General features: G+C 38.2%; 1 protein-coding gene across 1 annotated transcript in view; it reads right to left on the reverse strand.

The window, feature by feature from the left end:
* Positions 1-26,203, reverse strand: part of LOC110165362 (matrix metalloproteinase-16-like) — a 120,230-nt gene that overhangs the window by 71,368 nt on the left and 22,659 nt on the right. The window contains exons 2-4 of the mRNA XM_020930542.2: positions 20,713-20,861; positions 18,918-19,040; positions 9,265-9,569 (exon numbers count right to left, since the gene is read on the reverse strand). Coding sequence (XP_020786201.1) covers positions 9,265-9,569; positions 18,918-19,040; positions 20,713-20,861 — 577 coding nt within the window. The remainder of the gene's footprint in view (positions 1-9,264; positions 9,570-18,917; positions 19,041-20,712; positions 20,862-26,203) is intronic.

Genomic DNA, 26,203 nt, shown 5'->3' on the forward strand with positions numbered 1-26,203 from the left:
TCTAATTGACACATAATGTTTGTTCACCCTGAAAGTAACTGTTACTTGACCACAATCATTAAGATCCACAAATTCAAGTTAATCTTAGTGTTAGATTTTACAGTATATGTGTTGAAGGTCCTATATAATACAAAACTGACTCTTTTGATGTAAACCATGTTATAATGTTGATACCTACCTTTATCAAAAACATACCTGGAGTTCTGTTGTTTCATTCACACATGTCGAGGTAATCCTACATATATTAGTCTGTCCACATCTCTAAAACTGAAAATGCTCTGTTCCACCTTGAGAAGCGGTTGTTTTCAAGTTAATAGCTCCCATTTACCTTTTGTATTGGCAATTCCAGGGCTGAAATTATCCAAATGATTCTAGTGAAGGTATATGGAGTTTAAAAACACAGCGGCGGACTTCTTGTATCACCAGATAACATCCCAAGGTAGAGCACAGTGTTTTCAGTTTGAGAACTCAGACTAAATATTCACTGTTTCTGTGTTAAACATGTGTGAATGAAACAAAACACAACTCCTGGGGTGTTTTTGACAAGAAAACAACATTATAACAGATCAGGAAACAGCGTAATATAGCCCCTTTGAATAGCAATTAGTATTTTCATTTGTTTTAATAAGACAAAATCAGAAGAAATCAAAATCGTGACTATTATGAAGAAAACAAAAACATGATTTGTTTTCTGTCATATCACACAGCCTTAGGGTACGTCTCTGCAATTTCATGTGTGAGTTTAGAGCCAACTGATACTGAACCTCAACAAAGACAAAAATACCAAGATTCATAATTGCCATCACCGCCCACACCGCATGAAGCTCAATTGACTGAACCACTACCACTGATCTTTATATAGTAACCACCAATCTGAATGCATTTTATAAATCTGATATGATGCTTTGAAACCAATCGATTTTTACAAGCTTTTGTTCATTTAAAAAGTAATTCTCCATCACCCGGAGCTGCATTCAGCACTCTGTAACAGTAATCGCAGAAAGAGAGTGAATCCATGTGTTGCTTCATCAAACGAGGCGTCTTTGAGATCTGTGTCAAATGGTCCAGAGTGTTCCTGATGGTGAAATGTGAGACAGTGAGATACAGAGGGGGACTGTGTCAGTGCTTTCACATCACAACTTCTGGATTTGTTTACAGTACGGGGCAGAGACTGATGCTGTATTCCTTTTGTCAAATAAGAAGAAAATGTTGTGTAAATGTAGGGTTTTCTGAAGTATCTCATCTCGTTAAAAGTACACTGTGTAGCTTCTCTAATGGAAGGTCTGCCACCCACTTGCTTTCCTGATATAGTTTTGCCCACAATATTTCAAAGTATAGCATTAAACCTGTCTTCAGACAAGCAGATGACGCCACTTTACCAAATAGGGCTGCTCAATTATGGAAAAAAGTCATTACCACAATTACTTTGTTCAATGTTGAAATCACGATTATTCAACGATTACTTTTTAGTTACGCGATGCATTTATTCAGCATTTCTCGCTCTAAAAAAACACTTTGTTATTGATAATTTACACAAAACTTTCAAACTGAAAATAAACATAGGCTACAAAATAATATAATATAATATAATATAATAATAAATAAAATATACTTTGAAGCTGAAATAAGGCATAGAAAAATATAAATGTATCCAAAAGAAACTATTTATCCAGCTATTCTACAATGTCTATATTTAAAAACTAAAATAAATATACTTATTTATACAAAAAATACCCCAAACTAAATTAAATAAAACTTGTAAAGCTCTAATCGCTTCAACTTTTATTATTATTATTTAAGTTTGGAGATGGTTTGACACACAAATCCAAATTGTAATCAACATTTGATTAATTGCACAGCCTTAATACCAAACCAGACCAAGTTATAAGTCAGATCTGTGGAGAGGCAACCCACTACACAGTAAGAATGCATGTTTTTAAGTTTTGGGTTTTTTTTGCAATAAAAACCCCCAGAGTAAATAAATGCAGGATATACAAGTTTAATGCCATACCATGGAACATTTAAGACAAAGTACTAAACCTGTATTCACTATAATATATATTTTTTGTTTTTGTTTTAACTTGATTATTAGTTACTAAGTCTCAATGATTCTTTATAAAAAACTGTTAAAATGACTGTAAAAATGACTGTAGTCATTCCAAAGTGTTACTAAAAGCCACTGTACACTGCTCGCTTGCCATTAGCTAATCCCGCTAGTCGTCTCTCTGCTGCGTATGCTGAAAAAGCCCGCTAGCGCTAACTTTTAAAAATAATCCTTTATCCTTATGTGACTGTGGCGCGGTGTGAAGTGACGCTAACGCACTTATAGCACGTGTGGGAGAAGTCTGTACGTATACGCTACTAGTGTTATCTCTCCAGCACGCGGGGATTATTCCTGTATGGGTGCCCGCGTGGTCCAAACAACAACAATGACATCGTCACAGCGGCGATGTTGGCACTAGTCGACGTTACGGCGGCAATATCCTGCACGGCAACAGTGGATTAGGTATGACAGAGGCAGATTCACCCATGTGCCAGTGATGGAGGGAACGGGGATGACAAAGGACGAGAGAGAGAACAAAAACAGACATTGTGTACTGTGAAATTACATCATAACAGACAACATCAAAGAGGATAAAGAAACATGGCGGAAAGATGGATTACAAATAGCTTTAACAGATGTAGGAATATTGAGTTGGGATATGGAAGATTGAGATCAAAATATTCAGATTTATCAAAGCTTTTTAAATGACACATATGTTTAAAGACACAAACTCAAACCGAAAACACTCTGTTCCACTTTGTGATGTCATGTGGCAGAGGTGGAACCAAGTCATTGTTTTGCAAGTCTAAAGTAAGCCTCGAGTGTTTGACCTCAAGTCCAAGTCCAGTCCCAAGTCAACGACAGTCAAGTCCAAGTCAAATCTCGAGTTACTGGCCCATAAGTCCAAGTCAAGTCCAAGTCATCTACTTTGAGTCATTTCAAGTCTTTAACCAAATATAGCCTAAATTATTGCAATTTATATGATTTTAAAACTAAACTGTACTTAAAAAGTTATGGAATATTTATATGAGTATTCATTTAAGAGTTGTAGAAATGCATTTTTTTCTTTTTAAATGTCTTGTCAAGATCTTAGTGTGAATCATTACAGTCAGAATGGGAAGAATTCAAGTGCTAAATAACAGCTGGAGGAACATGAAGGAGCATGTTCTATGTAGTTCCTTCTGATTTACTGTATTGTACTGTATATTACTGTAGTACATTTGAGGTACCATCTCACAGTACTTCAGTTACATCCAAAGTAACAAACAGAAGTGGGAGGGACATGTTCCAGTTTGTTTCTGTAAAATTCACCATCGCATTTACCAACTGTAAAAACAACAGTATTTTCTAAAAACATATATTTTTTTAGGGGAAGCAACTCCGAGTCAAGTCCCAAGTCAGTGACCTTCAAGTCCAAGTGGAGTCCCAAGGCTTAGTCCATTTTATCAAGTCAAGTCTCAAGTCCTAAAAATAGTAACTCAAGTCTGACTTCAAGACTGAAGTCCGCAGTGATGTTTTGCTTTGCTCAAAATGCTTGACATTATGGCATTATAGCATATGGCATATGTTTCCATGGAGACAAGCACGTGGCGCCAACAGGCGGAGTTACAGGTCAGATCAGTTTGCACATTCTGTTTTAAGAAAGTAATTTAGAGAAAAATATGCCAAATCCTGTGCACTTAATCTAATCTAATCTAAGAATGTCTGGTATTCAGTTGTCAATGCAATTATTATACTATTAAGTAAGTAAATAAGGTTTATATATACAGTTTAAAAGTGGACTATGTAACTTTTTGGTTTGGGGCTCCATCACTTGAGCTCCACCTTTCATTTACTCAATTACAGCTGGTTTTATAGCTCAAAATGCCCTTGAAAACAGGCATCCTGACTATGAGTGGGGTCGCCTCTCCACAGATCCTGCCTGTAACTTGGTCTAGTTTGGTCTCCATGAAGATAAAAAGGTTTAATACCATACTGTGAAACATTCCAGACAAAGCAATAACATGAGCAACGATGAAGAAAAGCTTTTGATGGACTCTCCACTGGAAAAGTTACACAATGCACCTTTATAATGGATCAACATCTCCACACCAAAGTTCAAAATGTGTGAAAAAGCGGGTCTAAAAAAAGCACTTGGACCTTTCAAATGATAAAAGACCTACAACTATAAATGGTAATGGCGCTGGTGCAGTATCAGTGGTACTAGTTGTATCAATATTGTGTTTTACTGTAATCGCGGCCAGCCAAAGTCAGCACACTGCCTCCAGCTTTGAGCCCCGTGCCAAGAGAAAGCATGTGGCTGGAATACAAAGCACTTTAGATTAGCATTTTCTGGCTTCAAACTGGAAGTAAAAAATGTAAAGACATCCAATATCTCAGGGCCGAAGTCGCTATACGGGTACCAAGAATCACTTTTACTTCAAAAATTCATCTAAAGTAACAGTATAGGCCCTTCTCTCCGTCCCCACAGTGAGCTATTGGGATTGGGCACTGCATGATTCATATTTGGCAGGAAAAGCGTAGCGTAGAGTGTGCAATAGAAGAGAATGCATTATTATGGGATGTTTTCGCTGAAGTCTGGGCGCAGCGGGCTTGTATAAATATTGTATTGGAGGCTGGGGAGGAAGAGAAAGCGCCGTTGTTGGGTTTGTGGGGCGTGAATCAGAGGCTTCAGTGATGGCAGGTGCCACAGCGGAGATGACAGGAGCGGGATGTGACAGGTGAACGTGGGGCGGTCACCTGCTGACGTGGATCATTTGGATTCTATTGGGGTAAATGTCTAAGTAATAATATTAGCTGCGATTAAAGATGCATTATGTAACTTTTCTGGTGGAGGGTCCGTCACCTGCTTGTCTTTATGATAGCAATGTTTTGTCTGTAATGTCTCACAGTATTAGCCCGTCTGGCGCCACCTAGTACTTCTGCTCAATTTAATTTCGCTCTAGTAATTAAGTCAGGAATCAAAATACAATAGACGGTTCGCAAAAACCCCGGAAGTGCGAGTTCGGGCACCAGCCAATCAGCGAAGAGCCATATATTGAGTGTTGTCAACGATACCTGAGATCGAAGATTTAAAGCCGGAACAAAGAGAATGTTTGCTGAATTTTATCAAGGGGAAAAATGTTATTGCCCTTCTTCCTACGGGATTTGGGAAAAGCTTAATATATCACTTAGCCCCGTTAGCAGCGCATTGCATATACCACGACCAAATAGCAGTGATTGGTTAAATGATAAAAAGTACCCACCTACCGTCGAGCGAACAAATTCTAACACTGCGAGGTCAGACGGTTTCTACGAAGTGAAACCAGCTGATGAATCAGGCACACAGTATGGCATTAAACTTTTCTACTATCCTTACCGTGAGTGTAGTCGCTTCTTCACCGATCTTATCTGTATCTTAGGTGCTTGTGCTGATACTTGTCCACCATGGGCATAGATAAGTTTAATGCTATACTGCGGAACATTCCACGCAAAGCAATAACATTCCCATACTTACTCCACTACGTGCTACTTAGTCTGCGATGCATTTTCAAAAGCAGAAAAATAACACATTGCCTAAGCCTCTGCTTGAAATTCAATCTTCAACACCAGGTTCCTCACTTCTATTTCCGACATAGTGCTTAACTACTCCCACTCATTCACTCTCCTCTCCCTCTCTCCTTCTTTCTGCATCTTTCTCTCTTCTTCTTCCCTTACTCTTTCTTTCTCTTTCCTCTCATGAAATGTTGGCTTAATCTTTCATGCACTCTCTCTCTTCACCCCTCTCTCTTGCCATCCCATGTCACATTTGCTTCCCTCGCTCCATCTATCTTTCTCTCTTTTTCAGCCCACCTCCTCTCTGTCTCTCCCACCCTGCTTTCTCTTCAAATGCTGGCTTTGCTTTTCCTCCCTTTCTCGCTGTCTCTCTTTCTCTTTTACACACAGTCTCTCTCGTCTTTTCTCTTCAAATGTTGCCTTCGTTTCTCTCTTTCATTCTCATTCCCTCTCTCTCCCTTTCTTTGTCTCTCCCATCTCTCTCTATCTCTATCTCCCATCTCTCTTCCTCCTTTCTCTTCAAATGTTGCCTTTTCTTTCCTCTCCTCAGTCTCTCTGGTGAGGCTCTTGAACTTCCAATATTTGTCTTAAGATACTCTACCATGCTCTTTTATCCTTTCACTGTTTTCACCAAAGAGTTTTTTTCTTTTTTTAAATCCAGTTCTCACTTCCCTTTCACCACATTTTCATTTCTGAAACCCATCACTCGCTCCAGTCATTGTTTTGACTCATGGTTCTGTCAGCGTCATGACTCCTCTTGACTTAGTCCTTAGGCAGTACAAGATCAACTCACACATCGCATTTGAACGCACGATTCAAAATATAACATCATTTTGTCTCCTGCTGAAAAATAATGCAAAAAAGCTGCACATACACAACAAAAATGGATTTCTTGAAGAGATAAAAAGCCTATATTACACAATTTTTTTCATCTGTTATAATGTTTCTTCATCACAAACCCGGAGTTGTGTTTTGTTTCATTCACACATTTAACACACAAACCCAGCATATTTAGGCTGAGTTCTTCTCTCAACAGAAAACACTAAAGAACTAGGGATATAACAATAACCAAAATATTGTCAAAGTTCTCACAATATCGTGGACCCTCACAATATATTGAATTATGAGTCTCTTTGCTTAAATTAAGAGTTATGGTGCAGCAATAGCTAAAAAAAAAGAGACAGAGGGAACTACATAGACCATGATCCTTTGCTCCATTTCAGTGTCGACTACATGAAGAAATCTCAGTCCTAAACACTTTTAAGTCTTAGTTCTTTGGATTAAGTCTTGTCAAGGCATTTTAAGAGGAAAAAAGTATCATATTAACAGTTTTGTTAGCCTCCACAAAATATCGCAACAAAAATTGTACCGTGAAAAATATCATACGAAGAAATTTGGATATTGTTACATCCTAAAACAAGGTGGAACAGAGCATTTTGGAGATGTAAACAGAATAATAATGGAGGGTTACTCAAACATGTGTGAATGAAACAAAACACAAAGCCAAGTATGTTTTGAAGAGGTCAATTTTACAAACGATGAACTTGTTTCAATACATAACAGTTTATTTCAAGTCAAATTATCAGAAAATTTATCATGTCAATAACCAGTCAGCCAGAAAGCCATCAGAAATGTCTTGAAATGAGTGAAATATTATAAGCCACATAAGTAATTTAATCTGGTCAAAAAGATACTAAAATCCAAACTATAATTCATATTTGAGTCAGTTTAAGCGAGATTTATAGTGTTTTTTTGCTGTGTTGTCTTTCTGTCTTTATCCTGTATCACTCATTACAGACAGAGCAGGGGTGGGTTCAAATGCAGCACTGGAGCTTAGTCCTCGCAGTGTCACAGAAGTCAGTGACAGTTCAACAACAGACTTATTTCTTGTCAGATCGACTCAAAGTATTAGAGCATCAAAGCAGAGCACAGAATAGCTGCTTAGGCTGAAGAGACTTAAATCCTACGTGAGTGATCGCCATAATACTGTGAGCTGACACTACACCGCGCATTTGAAATAAAGACGTGAAAATGTGCTGTGATCAAAGCTACAATTCAGGGCTTCATGAAGTAGACCAAAATGACTACATAAATAACAACATTAAACATACGCCAAAAACTATTAGAATCTCCAGTGAAAATGGATAATAAGAATAATGCTAATAGATAAGCTTATATAAATATCTATTAATTTAGTTAGTGTGTCAATAAACAACATAATCACTCATACATTAAAATAGAGCTTTTCTATGTTTTGCATAAAGGTACTAGATACAAGCGATGAGCAAAAATATTTAAATATCGATGTATCATATCGTTTATTGTTATGATACAGTATTGATATCGTCGGCTACTGTATGGATATATATCACCAAGAGTATTTTTTGGTATATTTAACTAAATTATTTACAGTTACAGCGTTACACCGTTATAGTTTTGTTGCTTGTTTAGAGGAAGGAAACTTGTTTATGCAACACATTTGACATTTTCCTTGTTTTTATGATTAAAATGGGCGTGTTTCATATGAACTTTGCACAAGAAGTGGTTTAACAAAGATCACAGCCATGATTTAGCCATTATTTTTTATAGAACCGCATCGAATCAATTTGAAATATATCGTATCGAGTCTAAAGGGCAGTGTATAAAGATATGTATTATATCGTGACCTATGTATCGGGGTATGTATCGTATCAGCAACTTCTTAATGATACCCAGCCCTAGTAGGTCATTTTTCTCGACAGTCTGCCACCTGCTTGTCTTCATGGCATAGACTGTAGAAAGAAGTGGACTAAAGGAGTGTTACATCACCCATAACACTCAACTCCAGTCAAATGAAGCTCATCGAGGCCTCAGTTATAGCAGAGAATTTGGAGCTAAGTTCTATATTAGAATAAGAATTGATTTATGGACAAATAGCCAAATAAAAACACTAGAAGCATGTAGATTAATGTGAACATTTTAAGACCAACATGACGATACAATACAAAGTGAATTGGAGCTGGAGTTGGTGGAGCTGAAAGCACACCTGCGCTCACTTCCTATTTGGAACACACTGGGAACACCTATTGGGTTCACTTTGTCCATTTATATGTAATCTGTGCTTGCCTTGATGTTTCACAATGTGGCATTAAACTCATCAGTTCCTATAGAGACAAGCAGGTGGTACCACTAGAACAAGTTACAGGCCAGATCTGTGGAGAAGTAAGACTTAACAGTAAGAATACATATTTTTTCATGCAACTTTTGAGCAATAAAAACACTTTAATAATTTAGCACAATAAATAAGTTTAATGCCAGCAAACGTACTTACCACAAAAGCTACTTAGCACATTGTTAAAAATAAAGCATATGCCGGAAATTGCATGGTCTTATCAAATCAATAGTCGTAAAATATTCCCATATTCATACCCAAACAGAAAGATGTGATTTAGCAAGAACCATTAACACTAATTATAGAACATTTCTGTGTTCTTTTGAACAGTGCAAAGGAAATCTAAGTGTGGTGTCCCCCCAGAGCGATGTGTGAACTCAGCTGCAGTAACAGAGGAGCTATAAACTGCTGTGGTCTGTCTCTGGAGTGAAGCAGAGGATTTTATTTATCCTGTAACCTGCCTGAAACCAAACCACACAGCGCCATTACGGCCCCATTTACCGAAAATATCACAACAACAAACAACCAACCTTACCGTCATGATTGGGGTTTCCCAGCGTCCACGGCTCGTCCGAATCAAAATGGGTGTCGCCTCCAATTCCAGGCCCGGGGAAATATGCGTGTGCCAGGAAGCCGCCCTCGCCGTCGAAAGGTGAGCTGTCGCCGTGGAAACCTGAGGCGAAGATGATGGTGATGTCCACGTCCTTCTTGCTGCGCTCCAGTTCGCTGTAGGGCACGGCCTCGAAGCGCAGCGGAGTAACATTCTGCCACACGTCGAACGCTCGTCTGATGGCGTCGTGGGTCTCCTCTGCGCCAACTTTGGGGGTGACGTTTTTTATGCTGGACGGGCACAGGAGAAGAAGAAGAAAATCAGTGTTACGATATCAGTCTACTAGTGAGACAAACATTTGGTTAGACGTTTCAAATCTACTAAATCAGCCCGATTAGTGTGATTTTTTTTAAATCCAGAGCAACCAATGGCTGATGAGCTCTACTGATATTTGTGGGCCAATGTGTAGGGGCAGTTTTGCTTATTTTCACCAAATTATATAATTGGAATTTGTTACAAACACCTCCACAGCCCTGTTTTACTGGCTATGCAGTGTGCTCAAATAAACTTTATGCATATTCTTTAAGGCCGATATGCTAAAGAGTTTAAATATCAGCCAATCAAAAATATAAAAAAAAACCAAAAAAGATGTTCCTGTGGTAGGAGCAACAACATAGCCACACAGAAACTCCACTCCAGACAGAAATGCCCCATCTGGTCTGGGAACTGAACCCAGGACTTTATTGTTATAAGGCAAATTGTCAACTGCTAATCCAGTGTGTTGCCCATAATTTGCATATAGAGAGGAGAGCCAGAAATCGCAGTGACTGGCTAGTTAAAAATCAACATTCAAACACTGCTTCCTCGGCACACTGCAATATTTTTAATCCAAACAACATAATACAGACCGATGAGAATAGCTTTTAGAGGGGATATGAATCTACACGGTGTCAGTTCACAAACAAAAACCTGTCACTGCTTCCTCCTCCATTGTTTTTGCCCCCAGCTGAGAGCTAAATGGTGCGCTTGAGTCTGAGAACAGCTGGCTCCCCCCGGTGGACCGGAGCTGAGGCAGGTGTGCACAAGATGAGACCACTTCCTGCCTCTGGATTTGATTTTCTAATTAAGGATTATCAACAGCCCGGTGCACGCTGGGAGCTCCAGAGCCAACAGCCAATCACAGAGAGGAGAGACGGGTTCGCTCCAGGACTAAATATTTCAGCTCTATTAAGGGAGGTTTTACTGTTGGGAGGTGAACCAGAGAGTTAAATGGTTTGCACGCAGCATCTAAGCAGTAGAAGAAGTAAAGAAGTCAAATACTAAGTAGTTGTAACACAATAGTTTATGTAAGGTTAACGGTGACAGTAGCAGCAGCAACAGCAACAGCAGGACTTTTAATAGTAGTAGTTGTGGTAGTAATAAATAAGTAGTAACAAACTTTTATAACTGGATAAAATCTTAAAAAATACATCTACTGCTACTACTGCTAATCCATGGATTTCAGAATGATAAATGAGAACATAGTGATTAACAAAAATAACAAATTAACTAAATGTTACATACTTTGAATAGGAAAATGTTGCATACTACTGCAACACTAGTGATGCATACAAGCATTTCTTTCTACTTCTCCAGCTAGTACTACCACTACTAAAACTACTACTACTACTAGTAATGAATACTACTACTACAACACTTGTACACACTAGTGATGCATGCAAGCATGTCTTACACATATTCATACATATTCCAGTACTTTTCCAACTGTGAAAGTACTATCAGTACTACTACTCCTATTCTACTACACCTCTTACTCCTGCTACTCCCTCTACTTCTCCTACTACTAGACCTACTACTACTTTTCCTACTACTCCTACTACTACTATTCCTACTACTCCAAGTCCTACTCCTACTACTATTCCTGCTACTCCAACTCCTACTACTCCTACTACTACTATTCCTACTACTCCAACTACTACTACTCCTACTACTCCTACTACTACTACTACTACTACTCCTACAACTCCTACTACTTCTACTACTAGTATTCCTACTACTCCAGCTCCAACTACTCTTACTACTCCTACTCTTATTACTAATCCTACTACTACTCCTACTACTACACCTACTCCTACTACTCCTACTATTACTACTACCTCTACTCTAACTGTTTGTTGACATTTCTACTTGTTACTGTTGTATATACGATTTGCCTCGTCTTCCCCTGAAAGCCCCTTCAGCAGACAGCCTGTCAACCTCCTCTAATGTGAACGAATCTAAGCAGAACGTTACTTGACTTGAGCGAGTTTCTTTTATGTGCAGTGAAGAGTCAGCTGCAGGGCAAATTACATGGTGCAGATTTAAATTAGTGCAACTTTTAATTACCAAATCACTCTGAAAAGGTGAGAAGGAAACCGGGACACAAATGTTTATTTAGCTCGACTAAAGATGATATGAGACCGTGCTGGATGAAATAATTTTGACTGATAGAAATATGTGGTAATTTTGTTTTTCATTATTATTTTTTGACAAATGTTCATTCAATTTGCATAATCTTAAAAAGGTTAAAAGAAAAACTGAAAATAAGATTGATTAGAAGTGCATGTTTCTATGGATATGACATTTCTCTGCTTGGAAAGTTATGATATATTAAACAGCTCTACATTACATTTATTCGATTACAAGTGGTTTTATAGAGCACAAAATACATAAAAACAGGCATTCTGACTGTGAGCGGGGTTGTCTCTCCGCAGATCTGACCTGTAACTTGGTCCGGTTTGGTCTCCATGAAGATAGAAAGGGGAAACATTCCAGACAAAGCCATAACATAACCACGGAAAAAAAGCATTTAATGGAAGCTCAATCAGAAAAGTTACACAATGCACTTCTAAATGAAAAATAAAATAAAACTTTGAACACTAATTTGTTTTGGTTTTAGATACTTTGTAGTAATTACTTCTGTCTAGTTTCATATCTATGTTATTATCTACGCACTAGTCTAGACACCAATAAACGCAATACAATAGAACGAGGCCAAACGCACAAAAAGCACAAAGCAAGAAAATGCTGAAAAGATGTATGGTTGTACAATATCACCAAGGTTACCATTACTATCCACTATGACAAAGCACCAAAACATTAAAGAATAGTTTGTAAAAGCAAAAAGATCTGGGTCAGGGAAAGTATGGCTTGTGACAGTACAGTATGTGTTCTCAGGGCTTTATTCATTGCAGAGTAAACACGAGATAGAAGAAAATATTATTCAGACGTTTACATCTTGTTTGGGTGTTCATTCAACTGAGGTGAAAAAACAAGAATTGAAGACTTTATCGGTGTACCATACCATACCTGACGCTAACCCCAAACTGTAACACTACCGTAATCAATTTAAGGAAACGTATATTTGATCACTTTTTAATTACTGTTGGGCAGATCAGTCAATCCAATGCAAAAAATGCTGATACTTATTGATACTACATTTCCTTGTACGTAGGGATGTAACGATATTCACATCTCTCGGTACGATATTTTCACGATATACATCTCACGATACAATATTTGTGATATTTTTTATATTTGGAGGTTAACAAAATTGTGAATATCCTACTTTCTCCTCTTAAAATGCCTTAATTACTTAATCCAAATAACTAAGCTTTAAAAGTGCTTATTTCTTCATGCAGTCTACACTGAAATGGAGCAAAGGTTCATGGTCTGTGTAGTTCCCTCTTTTTTTTTTAGCAATTGCTGCACCAAAACTATTAATTTAAGCAAAGAAACTTGTAATTTGATATATTGTGATGGTCCATGATATTATTGAGAGACTTTTGACGATACAATATCACAATATTTCTGTGTATTGTAACATCTATACTCATAAGCAGTCATATTTGTTTCGATACAGACTGATCATGTATGTCCCTGATTGGCTAATCCACCTGTCAATCATGGTCATCTGAAAATCACATCTTCTTAAAGTACTAAAGAAGTGTGTAGTCTCGAAACCAGGCAAGAGTTACAATACATTTTAATAGAAAACTCAGTGATATCTGTATCAAATCATTGCTGTAGTAGTAATCAGTATCGGAACAAAACAAAAAATCCATCACTACTGTTTATTTTGCCTTTTATTTTGCTGTGCGTATTCATCCCCAATTAGCATATGTTGTCCTTAAAAGTTCTAGGGAAGCTGTCTCTTGGGAGCAATATTTCCCAGAAGTCATTTCTCTTGAATATGAGCTGAAGTGGTGCATTGTAAGCTGTCTGTCTGATTAGGCCACTTTATACAGGCAGCTGAAATAGCCTTTTGTGTTCTCAAGTGCTCGTGTAGGGCAGACAGAGAAAGGCTAAACTCACGCTACACAGTCATTAAATAAGGAAACATCGTGCGTACAAATCAATATCAGCTGACCCATATGTTTCGCTGAAGGGTATGTCTAAATCTTGTTTTTATTTTTACTTTTTACTATAATGACAATAGGAAGCTTTCACAGCAGTCAGTCAGAGTGTATGAGCCTGGTTTAGAGTGAATGTTTTGCCAAAGCTCTGCGTGTGGGATAACTGCGATAATTGTTGCAATATCATAGGTGATAATTGTAAACTATTTTTGTCATATGGCTCAGACTTTGTTAAACAGAATGCAAATTAGAACTATATTATGCCATAATGTTGTTTCTTCATCACAAACATTGCTGGAGTAGTGTTTTGTTTCATTTAAATATGTTTACCACAGAAACCCTGCATATTTAGGCTGAGTTCTTCTCTCTAACTTAAAACGCTCATCTTGTTATGTCATGTGGTGATACAGGAAGTGCTCCGCTGTGTTTTTAAACGCCATACACATTCACTAGAATCTTCTGGATGATTTTAGCACTGGAATTGCCAATCTGTACTGAGCAAAAGGTAAAAAGGTAGCTGTAATAGTGCATTTTGAGCTGGAGATGTAGACAGAATAATAAACCAGGGTTACTCAAACATGTGTAACTGAAACAAAACACAACTCCAAGTATGTTTTTGATGAGGTAAAACGACATTATAGCATGACCTAAATCTCACAAGAGTCAAATTTGCGTAATATGGGCCTTTAACAATAAGCATTAGAAGGATCTATTCTACACATTGCATTCTAACTGTTATTTTATTTAGCAGCTAAAATAAACTTGACATAATTATAGTCCTCACCTAGGTCATGGTTCATGCAGTCCTCCAGTTTAGACCTGTTTAGGGATTGGCATGTTACAGAAATCTATGGTATAGTCATCTTTCAGTAAATGGGAACACTGAACTTAAAATATATTAAGAGAAAAACATACAATGGGATATTGTTGCAACACTGTTCAAAAATAAATCATTTCTTTCCATTACATGCAGTTGTGAAGTGACTATACCAAGGATTTAAGGATTTTAGCAGTTAGTAGTTGTTCAGCAAAAAATGTTTGATTAGAAGTGCTTGTTTCTATGGTTATGCCATTGCTCTGCCTGGAATGTTCCACAATATGACATTAAACAGCTCCACCTTACATTTTATAGCTCAAAAAAATGCAAAAACATGCATTCTGACTGTGAATGGGGTCACCTCTCCGCAGATCTGACCTGTACGTTGGTCTGTTTTGGTCTCCATGAAGGTAGAACGGTTTAATACCATAGTGTGAAACACTCCAGACAAAACCATAACATCACCACAGTACAAAAATTGTTTAAAAAAAAAAAAAAGAAAGAAAGAAATATGTTATAACCTTCTCTGGAATGAAGTAACAAATATAGGTCAATGTTGTGAGGTGATAATACGCCGGATCTTGTGTACAGGAAGAGAGAGGGAGCCTGGAGAGGGAGAGAGGTGCAGGGAGAGGGGTAACAGAGGGGGGTATGAAGCTAATTACTGCCCCGTGCAGCAGCCCCCGTGTGTGGGCTCTGGAACCAGCACACACCTGAGGCACCACCACGCTTTACCTTCACCTCTCCAAATGCCAAGCGTGTTTTCAAAGATTATTTTGGAGCTCGGTTAATGAAAAAATCCAACAGACAAACACAAATAATGTCACTTGAAGAGGTTAAATCTTCAGTTTTTTTCTTAGAGTAAAATATGTTGTGCTGTGGTATTGTTTTGTTACATTGGGGATTGATACAAAAACAATGCTGTGTTTTAAATGACATGACTGTTATGACAACTATCTGCAAAACATGATTATTTTCTCTTATTAAAATACTATTTCTAAAACTCAAAGTACTTAGCACCAAAATTGAGTGTTTACTGTGACAGCACTAAGAAAAGGGCTCAATAATGATTTCAATATCACAATGATAATATAAAAAAAAACACATTTCTGTAAACTTTTTTATTTTTTCAGAAACAATTCTTGCTCAAATTAGCATCTAATTTTCATTTTCATTTTTAGAGACAACTCGACACAATGCATCTTTAATAACAAGCCAGTTTCTGAATAATAATAATATTCAAGATAACCCTAACATTAAGAATCATTAAAACAGCCACAAATTATGTATGGAGTCTGATTATAAGTAAATAAAAACACTCCATAGAGACCACATTTTATCATGTTAGAGGAGCACTGCACTAATTCTGAACAAAGGGAGCAGCTGTAGACACATCTGATGACCGACGCAGCCTGAGCTCAATCACATTCTCTACACAAACCCGGTCAAAAAGCCCCTGTCCTGTTATATAATCTTAATCTGAGCCAGTCCACCGGGGTTTCCTCCGCTCTCAGCTTTCTACGTCCAACTCTGCGTTTCCACCCTAACAAACTGCTCATTTTGGATTTAAACGCAGTCCAAACAGCGTCAGATTTTAGCACGCAGACACAGAGCCAATTCAAAAGCAGGTCACTGATCCCGGATTATGTTTACCATGTAGTACAGTTTATGCATCTATCCTCAAGGCACTAAAAACAAGCGTACATCTACAGGATTATCCCATGACATATATGAAGCTGGAGGCAAGCCATACAACTGTACAGTACACGTATGACTATATAAGGCCGTGCTGAAAGGAAAGACATAATAAAATACTATAGCGTGTTGAAAAGATGTTGGGAATTCTGAACTCTTTGAAACGCGGGTATGAGCAACCATTTCCTACATGTGCTTATTTATTTTAAAGGTCCTATATTACACAAAACTGACTCCCGTGAACTGCAATTCATCCTATAATGCTGTTACTGAATCAAAAACATACCCAGAGTTGTGTTGTGTTTTGTTTCATTCACACATGTTTGAGTAATCTTGTATTATTAGTTTGTCGACATCTCCAAAGATCAGAATGCTTTTTACCTTTTGTTAATAGAGATTGGCAATTCCAGGGCAGGTTTGTGTGTTAAACGTGTGAATGAAACAAAACACAACTCCAGGTAGGATGAGAAAACAGCATTATAACGTCAGGAAATAGCGTAATGTGGGCTATTTAATCTCTTCAAATATACTACCAATTACTTTTTTTTCCCTTTGCACTAACACAACTAATACCATTTGTACATGTCTGAAATGTTGAAGTGTTTTTGATTTTTCATGACAAAAGGGTGTTGTTCAATGACCTAGATAATCGCAGTCTTTCACAAATGTTACATCTGATTGTAAAAAAAAACATTTAAATTTTTGAAGCATGCACTAAAGCATAACAGGCCTGCATGAATGTATTCCAAACAATAATCTATTAAAGGCGTATTGTACAACTTTTATGATGGAGGGTCCATCAAATGCTTTTCTCCACAAAATGTTATTGCTTTGTCTGGAATGTTTCACAGGCTTTCCATCTGTTTAAGGCTTTCTATCTTCCAGACCAAGTTACAGGTCAGATCTGTGGAGAGGCAACCCTGCTCAGAGAAAAGTCTGTTGTTTTTTGGTATTTCTAAGCTGTAAAACCACCTGTAATTGAATATATCTAAGGTAGAGCTGTTTAATGTCAGACTGTGGAACATTCCAGGCAGAGCAATGACATATCCATAGAAACAAGTTACACAATGCACTTTTAAGTTGCAGTTGCATTTATAGTTTCAGGGCATTTGAGATTTGTAGCTGATTTTACTGTGAAAGTTGACTGCAGATGTTATGGATTGGGTTTTATAAGCTAGTAGTGAATGATAGTAATTAACTCCACATTATTGTAAAAGTTGGGGAGCGGTTCAAAGTTTCCTAATAAATTTCTTGGTGGGATTAGGGGAGCAGTCGTTAAAAGCAGAGAGCAGGAGATGAGAGAGATCCTTGTCTTGTTGCCAGATCTGTATCACCATGAAAAGGTCAGTGTAAGTCCCACGGGCGAGGCTATGCACGTGTTTTCAGTGTGATTCTGCAGATACTGGAGCCTCTAAGGGACATGCCACTGTACAAGGCTTTAGTCACCCATTTCTTCCATTTTATCCATGCATTTCACTTTAATCACTGTAACGTCACTGAAGACTTGACTTTATCATGATATTTATGTAGTGATTCGCACTGGAGTGACATGAAGCTAGAACACAAAGGCTACGTTCAGACACCAGGGCTCAATGATCAATTTGGATTTTTTTTATGAAATCAGATTTTTTTGCAAGGTCGTTCACATTTCCAATTCAGTATAACTTGTATGTGATCTCCAGTGTGAACTTTAAATGCTCCAAAAGAGTCCCGCATGCTAGCACTGAGCACCTGGCAATTTTAAAGTTGCCGTCGCACCGGAGCCAGAACATGAACAGCTTATTTGTTTTAAGGAGGAGATTGAGAAGGAGAAGGACGAGGTTTTTGGCCGTGGTGTTTTGTGGGGCAGTGGAAGCCACGTCCGTAGAAAGGAACTTGTGGGTGCAGAGTCGCAGCCAAGAGTGGTGGGATTGCTATGTGCTTCACTGCTTCACTGATACGGAGTTCATACACATTTTTCGTATGACGAGAAGAACCTTTGTGTACATTTGTGACGTGTAGGTGGGATGAATGTGACCTGGCCGTTCAGACTGAAGTCACATGTCAAAGATCAGATATGTATTGGTTTTAGGAGCACATATCCAAGTGGCCTGGTTCGTATTTGAAAAAAATCAGATGTGTGCTGCTGAGACTGTCATTAAAAGATCAGATACAGATCGCAAAGGGGCGAAACATTCGGACTTGGGTCACTTCAGGCTGCAGTCTGAACGTAGCCTAAGTATTGCTATAATGTCAAACCAAAAAAACGTGATTGGTAAGTGTAAACTAATCAGCACTGGCTTCACAGTTCACTAGTGGTTGAAAATGCATTTTATCCTACTGAACATTTAAGATTCCGATTACATTCTTGACGATAAGATGACAACTTATTCCATAATTAAACCCTATTGAAAGCTCCTTTGCACTGAGCAGCATCGTGTATTAAAAGTTTGAAAACTTAAATAGATTCACAAACTTTACATAGTTATTTAAATTTCATGAGTGCTTAAATGAGTAAAATTGGACATTGAAAGACTCTAACTCTCGCTCTAACAGCTAGTATCTGTCACAATAAAAGCCAGTTACAGCTGCAAGCGGCAATGAAGGGCCTTTAACCCCGCTAAACCTGTTGTTATGTACATTAACCTGGAACATATCACACAAAGTCATTATGAATTGCAATTTATTTAGATTTGTGGAATAATTAAATAAGATCATTTTAGATTCAGTACCATGTAAAAGAGTCCACTCACCTGTATGTGATATGTTTATGTTGCCACTTCTGTCCCGTGAGGGCGTACCGCTTTTTCCTGACGTTAAATCGAGATGACCCCCCTATCTGGTCCGGGACCCCACATCTGGGCTTCCTCATCCACCTACAAGACCAAAAACAACGTTAGCTTAATCGTCATTGCACGTTTATTATGATAACTAGCCTTTATCATGCGATACTCATTCACACCATAACCAGTGCAAACAATCCAGATGTTATAGAAATAGCATCTCACCTTATCGTGTCATCGCTACATCAACAAGGAAAGCATAGAGGGGTAAAAAACAAGACAGGCATATTGTTAGCATACCGTTAGCATATTGTTAGCATACTGTTAGCATGCCGTTAGCATGCCGTTAGCATCTTTAGCCGATCACATTTCATTGTGTTTGTAGGCAGTGGTGAGACAGCTGTTGCCTGCCTCACCGCTGGCCCCCACAGTGCGATTTCACAGCTGAGCGGACGATTTGAGCTCATTGCTATTTGTGGAGCGGATGGTATTTCAGTGTTGGTGGGCACAAATGTCACTGAGCACAGTTTTAGTGATTTGGAGGTTACAGGAATCTGGTTAAAGGTCTCCCATAAGAATTCAATTAGACTGGGAGATGAGGGGATTTATTGCATGTGAAAGTATAGCCCATGACATGGAGTGATTTTTAAAGCTGTATTTTTGTATTTAACTAGACTTGCCCTCCTTCTGTGCTATAAGTTCCATGACAGGCCACAACATCTATGAACAAATACATTAAAGAGATAATAGACATTTCAGCTATGATAATACTAATCTTTGGAAATCCAACCATACATTTTTGGTATTCCATCATTAATTATTCTACAGAAATGAGATAAAAATTTTAATAGTCTGATGAACTCTGCCTGCCCTTGTACGTAACTCCAAAGGTAATTGAATGCAGTCTCTCAGGTTAAACATCTGTTTGAAGAGCGTACAACACTGCCTGTCTCTTTGAGTTAAGTTTAAACAGGACATTTCCTTTGAAGCACTTGTGAGGGTCTCATTGTAAAAAGCCTAAGTTTGAGAGAGCGAGTGGCTGCTCCTCTGTCTCCTCTGTGCAGTGTTCATATTTTCAGCCTCTGATCTGACAAACGGAGGTGTAGTCTGAGTAAAGAGAGCTTTGATCAAATTAAAAGGGGACACTTAATCCATGTCAGGGAAACTATGTGTCTGCTACAATGTGAAACAGGGGGAGTAACAGACCGTCCCTTCACTGAGTAAATACCCAGAGCACTGAGTGGAGTTTAACAAGAACTTACATCACACAAACCGCTGCTGCAAGATGTCAAATCAACACTTCAAAATGTGGCATTTTAAAGGCACACTATGTAACCTTTTTAGTGAAAAGTCTGGCACTGACTTGTCACCATGGATATGTTATTGTTTTGTATAGATGGTATGGCACTAAACTTGACTTTCTCCATGGAGGAGACAATCCAAGTTGTGGGTCAGATCTGTGGAGAGACAACCCCACTCACAATAGGAATGTATGTTTGTCGAGGTCTTTTCTTTAATCAATTAATAAGTTCAAAACTGCAGAGCAGTGTAGTGACATCTTATACACATACACAAATCAACAGTGTTGTGGTGTCAGAGTAACTTACTCCAGTGTGCTGCTGTCCATATATATATGCATATATAAATAGTGTTGTATAGTGTAGTAGCCTGAGTGTAAGTGACTCCAGTGCGGTGCTGTCCACAGACACATTTACACATATAAACAGTGTTGTATATATAGTGTAGCAGGCTCAGTGTAACTCACTCCATGGTGGTGCTGTCCAGACTCCCTGTGACGTTGAGGCCGTAGCGGCGCTGCATGGCAGCGATAGCCGAGTGCATGACTCTGGCCGAGCGCAGCACTGACATCCTGGGGTCTGCAGGAGGGAGGTACCCATACCTCTGCAGCCATGCCTGCACAGAGAGAGAGGGGAGGTTCTGTATTAATGTTACAGAAAAAATAACATCATCAATATTCAAAATGACTTTCTGCTGACACAGGTGGGGGATATAAATTAGCGAATCTGAAAATAATATTTTGGTTGGAAATTGGAATGACCTAAGTCTCTGGGGGACTTTAGAGTGTAAAATGTCATATGGCTTGTAGCTGTCTCAATGTAATGCAGATTTTCATGTCCCTGTAAACTCCTGCCAAGAGAAAAGGCATCGACTGGGCTTCCCTTGGCCAGAGAATTATGGATCTGAATCAACATTACTCAATCATGTACACTGTAAACAAGAGATATATTTTGAGCTTAATACTGAATACTTTCCATTCAGACAATGCAGATTTGTCACAAATTCTACTGGTTTGTGCTGCCCCATTTAAACCAATGTAACAATGACTAAAAACCTCCATGATTATGAAATCTGCTCCTTGATTTTGTGCAAGCCATGATACATTTGTGACCATGTGCAAACTCAAACTGTAACTGCCTGGTTTTGTGCTGCTTCATTGTTGTTGTTTTATTTTTAACACACAGTCTCAAACACCTTTCTGAACTGTGCCTATCTGTATTTTGCCTCTAAGTTGCTTTTCGCTCCAATGGGAAACCTGAGATATTCTGGTCCACTCAGTGCCCGCTGCTCTGGTGGAAAGCACACATCCACAACGAGATTGACTAAACTGAGAGCGGATGGTGTGAGAGGGAGAGAGGAGAGGAGCAATAAAAGACCAGCCAGCCATTACTGCACAATGGAACTAATGCACATACTACACAGCTTAAGCTACTGTAAGAGAGCAGCATGTGCAGATACAAACAGTGTAAAGATAAAACCTTTTTGCACATGTTTATAAGCTTTATGCACAGAGATGAAGGGGTCATTTCAGTACAATGCTAAGAGAAAGAGACTAGACTTTGTTAAGACTAGTGATACTCAAATGTGTCATTTTTATTATAATACTGAAACAAAAACATCATAGTGTTCTGGTTTAGACTTTGGTCCGACCTGATCGGCACCCCCGGACAACCCCAAACAAATGCACCATAGGTCAATGACTCCAGGAAGAATAGCTGTGTGGAAGCACAGCTAATGGAGGTCAAAATAAATACAATGATCAACACTTCATTTAAAGCAGTAGTTTCATGAGGGAACATGCAAATATTATTACAACACTTGCATCACACATTATAATTTACCAAATATTGGCCAGATCCTCAATAATACTGACAGTGACTGATTACTCCTGGCTCATGGATACACTTTTCCCCCCAATGCATTTCAGCTAAATGTGTCTTGCCCCACTATAGATATATTACTACATGCTGCCTGCATCAAAAATGTTTTTGCATTTTATTGTTGGATACTCAGGAAGTGCACATTAGCATGCTAGCTGTTGTTAGCTTTATTGTAATGGCAAAACTCTACTCGCATGAAAAGCATTTATAAATGAGTAATTAGGATAGAGATATTAAGATAGTAGACATCTGCTATGAAGCCTTTAAGTAAATCTTAATTCTCATTTAAAATCTTGGTTTGAATTAGATAAACTTGGTTTAACTAGTAGCTTCAACATTCTGTCTTTAGCCCCAGGTTTGTCTTGGTCCTCATCTTGTGTGAAAGTTCTGATCACGACCAGCCCATATGTGACCTGAAATTCACCTCCATGTGGCCATTTCCTCTGTTTCCCCTCCACTTCCTGTTTCCATATAGGACCCGAGCCCCTCCCCCACCGTTCGTTCACTGAGTTGAAGATAACATTATGATGTGTGCTGGCTTTTTATGCTTTGAATAGACAGCAGAGGAGAGAGAGAGTGGGGGATAGAGAGATAGACAGAGTGAGAGAATGATAGAATAGCTTTCTATTCAGCTGCTGCTTAGGTCCTGGAGCCATGAAATGTAATGTAACAGATGTATGGGTTCAGACAAAGACTGATATGCACAAACATGCATTTTGAAAAATACAATATATTCAGTCTGAAAAAGATAATCATAAATAATACTAACATAAAATCAGTTGTCGGTCATTTCATTATGCAAACAATTATTTTATTCAAATGTCACGGCAAACTGTCCATTATCTGGGCTGCTTCTATCCACTCGTTTCAGAATGATGAAAAGTTAGAACAGTTGCCATAGCAATTAACATTTCAAAACTACATATTACATCTTCTGAATGGTCAACTGTCCTTAAAATGGCGCCGTAGAACAGGGAGCTGAAACCCAGGACAGGGAAGGCACAAAGACAAATGCATTATAGTTATCCAAGTAAAAGTATTCACCAAGATGTGTACTTTTGTCATTTTGTTTATAACTTTATAGACAGTAATTTAATGTCCCAATACCTGCACTTACGTACTTGTGCACTTTCAGATCCACTGGATTCCCCACATTTCACTGGAAAGTTTTGAGCCCTGTTTCCCTTGTACAGCTGATTTAACCAAAACCAGTGATTTGTCACAGTTTTATACAAGAAAAGTCCCAGGTTTGCATATGTTTGTCCCATCTGATCCCTGCCAACAGTAACGGGGGAAATATGTTGTCATTTGTTTAACTAAAATGCAGAAAACCATGTTTGAAAATGAGCACAAAGGAAAAAACAAAACAAAAAAAATACAGTCAGTTGCACCAACAAAACTCCCACTGATCATACTGACCACAAGTGAGTCAAGAATGGACAATGGTGCATGGTTCTTTTCACCATTTTAATAACACCAATCCTCCCAACCTGAATCTATTCACTATTAACTATGTACTATTTTTAAAAATATGCAGACGGTCCAGGTAGCATCACTGCAAATATTAACACTTTTCATGGACTGACCCCAATTCCAATTTTTTTCAGAACATGCCTCATTGAACACACACTTCACTGAAGTATTATTCATAGATTTGATTGATTGATTCATTTCAGTCACAGGTATATTCTGATATTATTCCACAAAGAGTCATATTTAACATACACAGACCGAAAAGGTGCTGGCTGAAGCTTGAGCTTATTATGATTTTACCCTTTATTCCTTTATCAAAGCGTCATCGTGACACCAGTTCATCTTCATAAATACAATAAGAGGAAACAAACAAATCAATACAGTACAGCAAAGTACTATAGCACAAACTAAGTATCCTAATTCATGTATCTGCTCAGAGTTAAACATTTTAACTTCTTTATAAACTGGAAGCGAGTGGTGCACACTTTTAGGTTTTCTGTACAGTTGTTCCAGCGCTCCACCCCTTTAACAGACAGACAAAATTTTATAATGTTTGTTCTGATTTTCTCTTTGATAAACATGGCCGTTCCTCTGAGCTCGGGTTTTTGAACATATTCTGTAATGATTATGACAAGAGATTGTTGTTTACTCTGAACATGATTTTCAAAGTGTAAAGGTCGACTACATCGTAACATTCCAGAGTTTGAAGGTTTATAAATAATGCATTGGTTAGTTCATTGTAAATTGATAATGTGATTGCTCTTATTGCCTTTTTTTGCAAGGTAACGATTGGATTTGTATTAGTCTTATATGTCTTTCACAGTCTTAGAATATACGACTGTGAAGGGCTTGCATGTATAGAGTGACTAAAAGGTCCTGTTGGTGTATCACTTGTGGTCATACTTGAGCTCTTATTTATGTATGTTCTGTGGTTGGATGTTTACATGGTGCTCATGTTGCTATGTTTTCTTGTCTTTGTGTTAAAGCATGTGATCCCACGACAAATTTCTCCCATGGGACACAATAAAGGATTATCTTAGCTTAAGTGTGTATAGCGTGAGTATTGGGACGAGGCCAGTGCCTTGAACCCTGCTCGGCCCATTTACTTTGAACTATTTTCTTTCTCTTCTAACTGCAATTCATCTCAGAAAACATCTATATTCCAACAGCAGACAGCGAGCATGTTTACATAATCTTCATAAAGTTGAATTCATTTGAATGTGTAAGCTACAGACATCAGAAAGAGACTGCTCCTCCCTGTGAGACCAGACATCCTCCTCTTGGTTTTAAATACCTATACTTTCCCCATTCTTCATCCTGTAATCTTCCTCATCCTCTCCCAAGCGCATCCCTAAGCATCCGTCCCCTGACATTTGAGGTTTTGGTTGAAACCACTTTTGGTTTTCTCCGAACCACTAACCCTGTAAGTTCCCCAGACCAGAGGGAATAAAAAATATATGATGAGAAGGGCTGATGTTGGGACATGGTTTTGCATGTTCAGCTAAATGAAAGTGGTGCTACTTGTAGTGGAGAGTTCAAGCAGGAGTTTGAAGGATGTTTTATTTTAATTCTTTCATTGCAAGACAACGTGAAATTAACAAAAGAAAATGCAAAAAGAATGTGTTCCTTTACAGAAATAGCATTGCAGTCGTCTAGCCGAAATAGGTCAAACTGTCCATAGTTAAGAGGATTATTTAGCTCCTTTTTAGAGTCTTTGTGTTTTGCCTCTAGGGGATCCAATCATCTCTACAGGAATTTGCATATGGGCACAGGCATAGATTTTGAGTCAGATGCCCTTCCTCAGGCAACTCTCTAAAAATATTGGAGGATTGGACACGCTAGACTAGATACTTCATGATATGGTCTTAATTGTATGTGTTTTTTAATTTAGTTATGAAGAACAAGAACATAGGCAACTTATTTTATTAGGATTATAAGGATTCATCTGGACCACAACAGAGAGGAGGATGCTTGGAGTGAGTTAGCTGGAGTTTTGGGAGTGATTGGAAAATTTAAACAGCTTTTTCACTTCTGAAGATGCTGTTTGCTTCTCTGTATACACAGTCGTTTCTGTGTGAGATTCTAACAATTCTGAAAGTTTGTGCTAGAGCCACTCCACAAACCCATTTACTTGATTTTGTGTTGACTAAACCTTTACAAGGTCAACACATGGGTAAAATTCTAGGGATGCACTGTTCCAGCCTTTTCAGCTTCTACACTGATATCAATACTTTGGCTTTAAGAATCTGCTGATGCTCGAGATTAACTGATGGAGCAGAAATGGCACTTATTTCCTTAAAGCACAGTTACACAAGAGATCCAATTGTGTTATGTAACTGTTATTTATCCTTTAAATGACAACTGAACAGCTTTGTATGAATAAAAGTTCAAACATTATGTCACATTCTAAGTCAATATCAGCCTGTAAATAGTTTAATTACATCCAATTAGAAGGTTGAATCAGGATATCATCTTAAGGGAGCAATGACATATCCATAGAAACAAGCAGGTGATGGATCGTCAAGCAAAAAGTTACATAGTGCAGCTTTAACCAACATCATGGACCCTATACCTGATCCAACAAATTTTTTCAGCATCAGCGCC

Source organism: Boleophthalmus pectinirostris, unplaced genomic scaffold (genome assembly GCF_026225935.1).
Source record: "Boleophthalmus pectinirostris isolate CB_2022bp ecotype Guang Dong unplaced genomic scaffold, ASM2622593v1 HiC_scaffold_15, whole genome shotgun sequence".
Classification (NCBI taxonomy): Eukaryota; Metazoa; Chordata; class Actinopteri; order Gobiiformes; family Gobiidae; genus Boleophthalmus; species Boleophthalmus pectinirostris.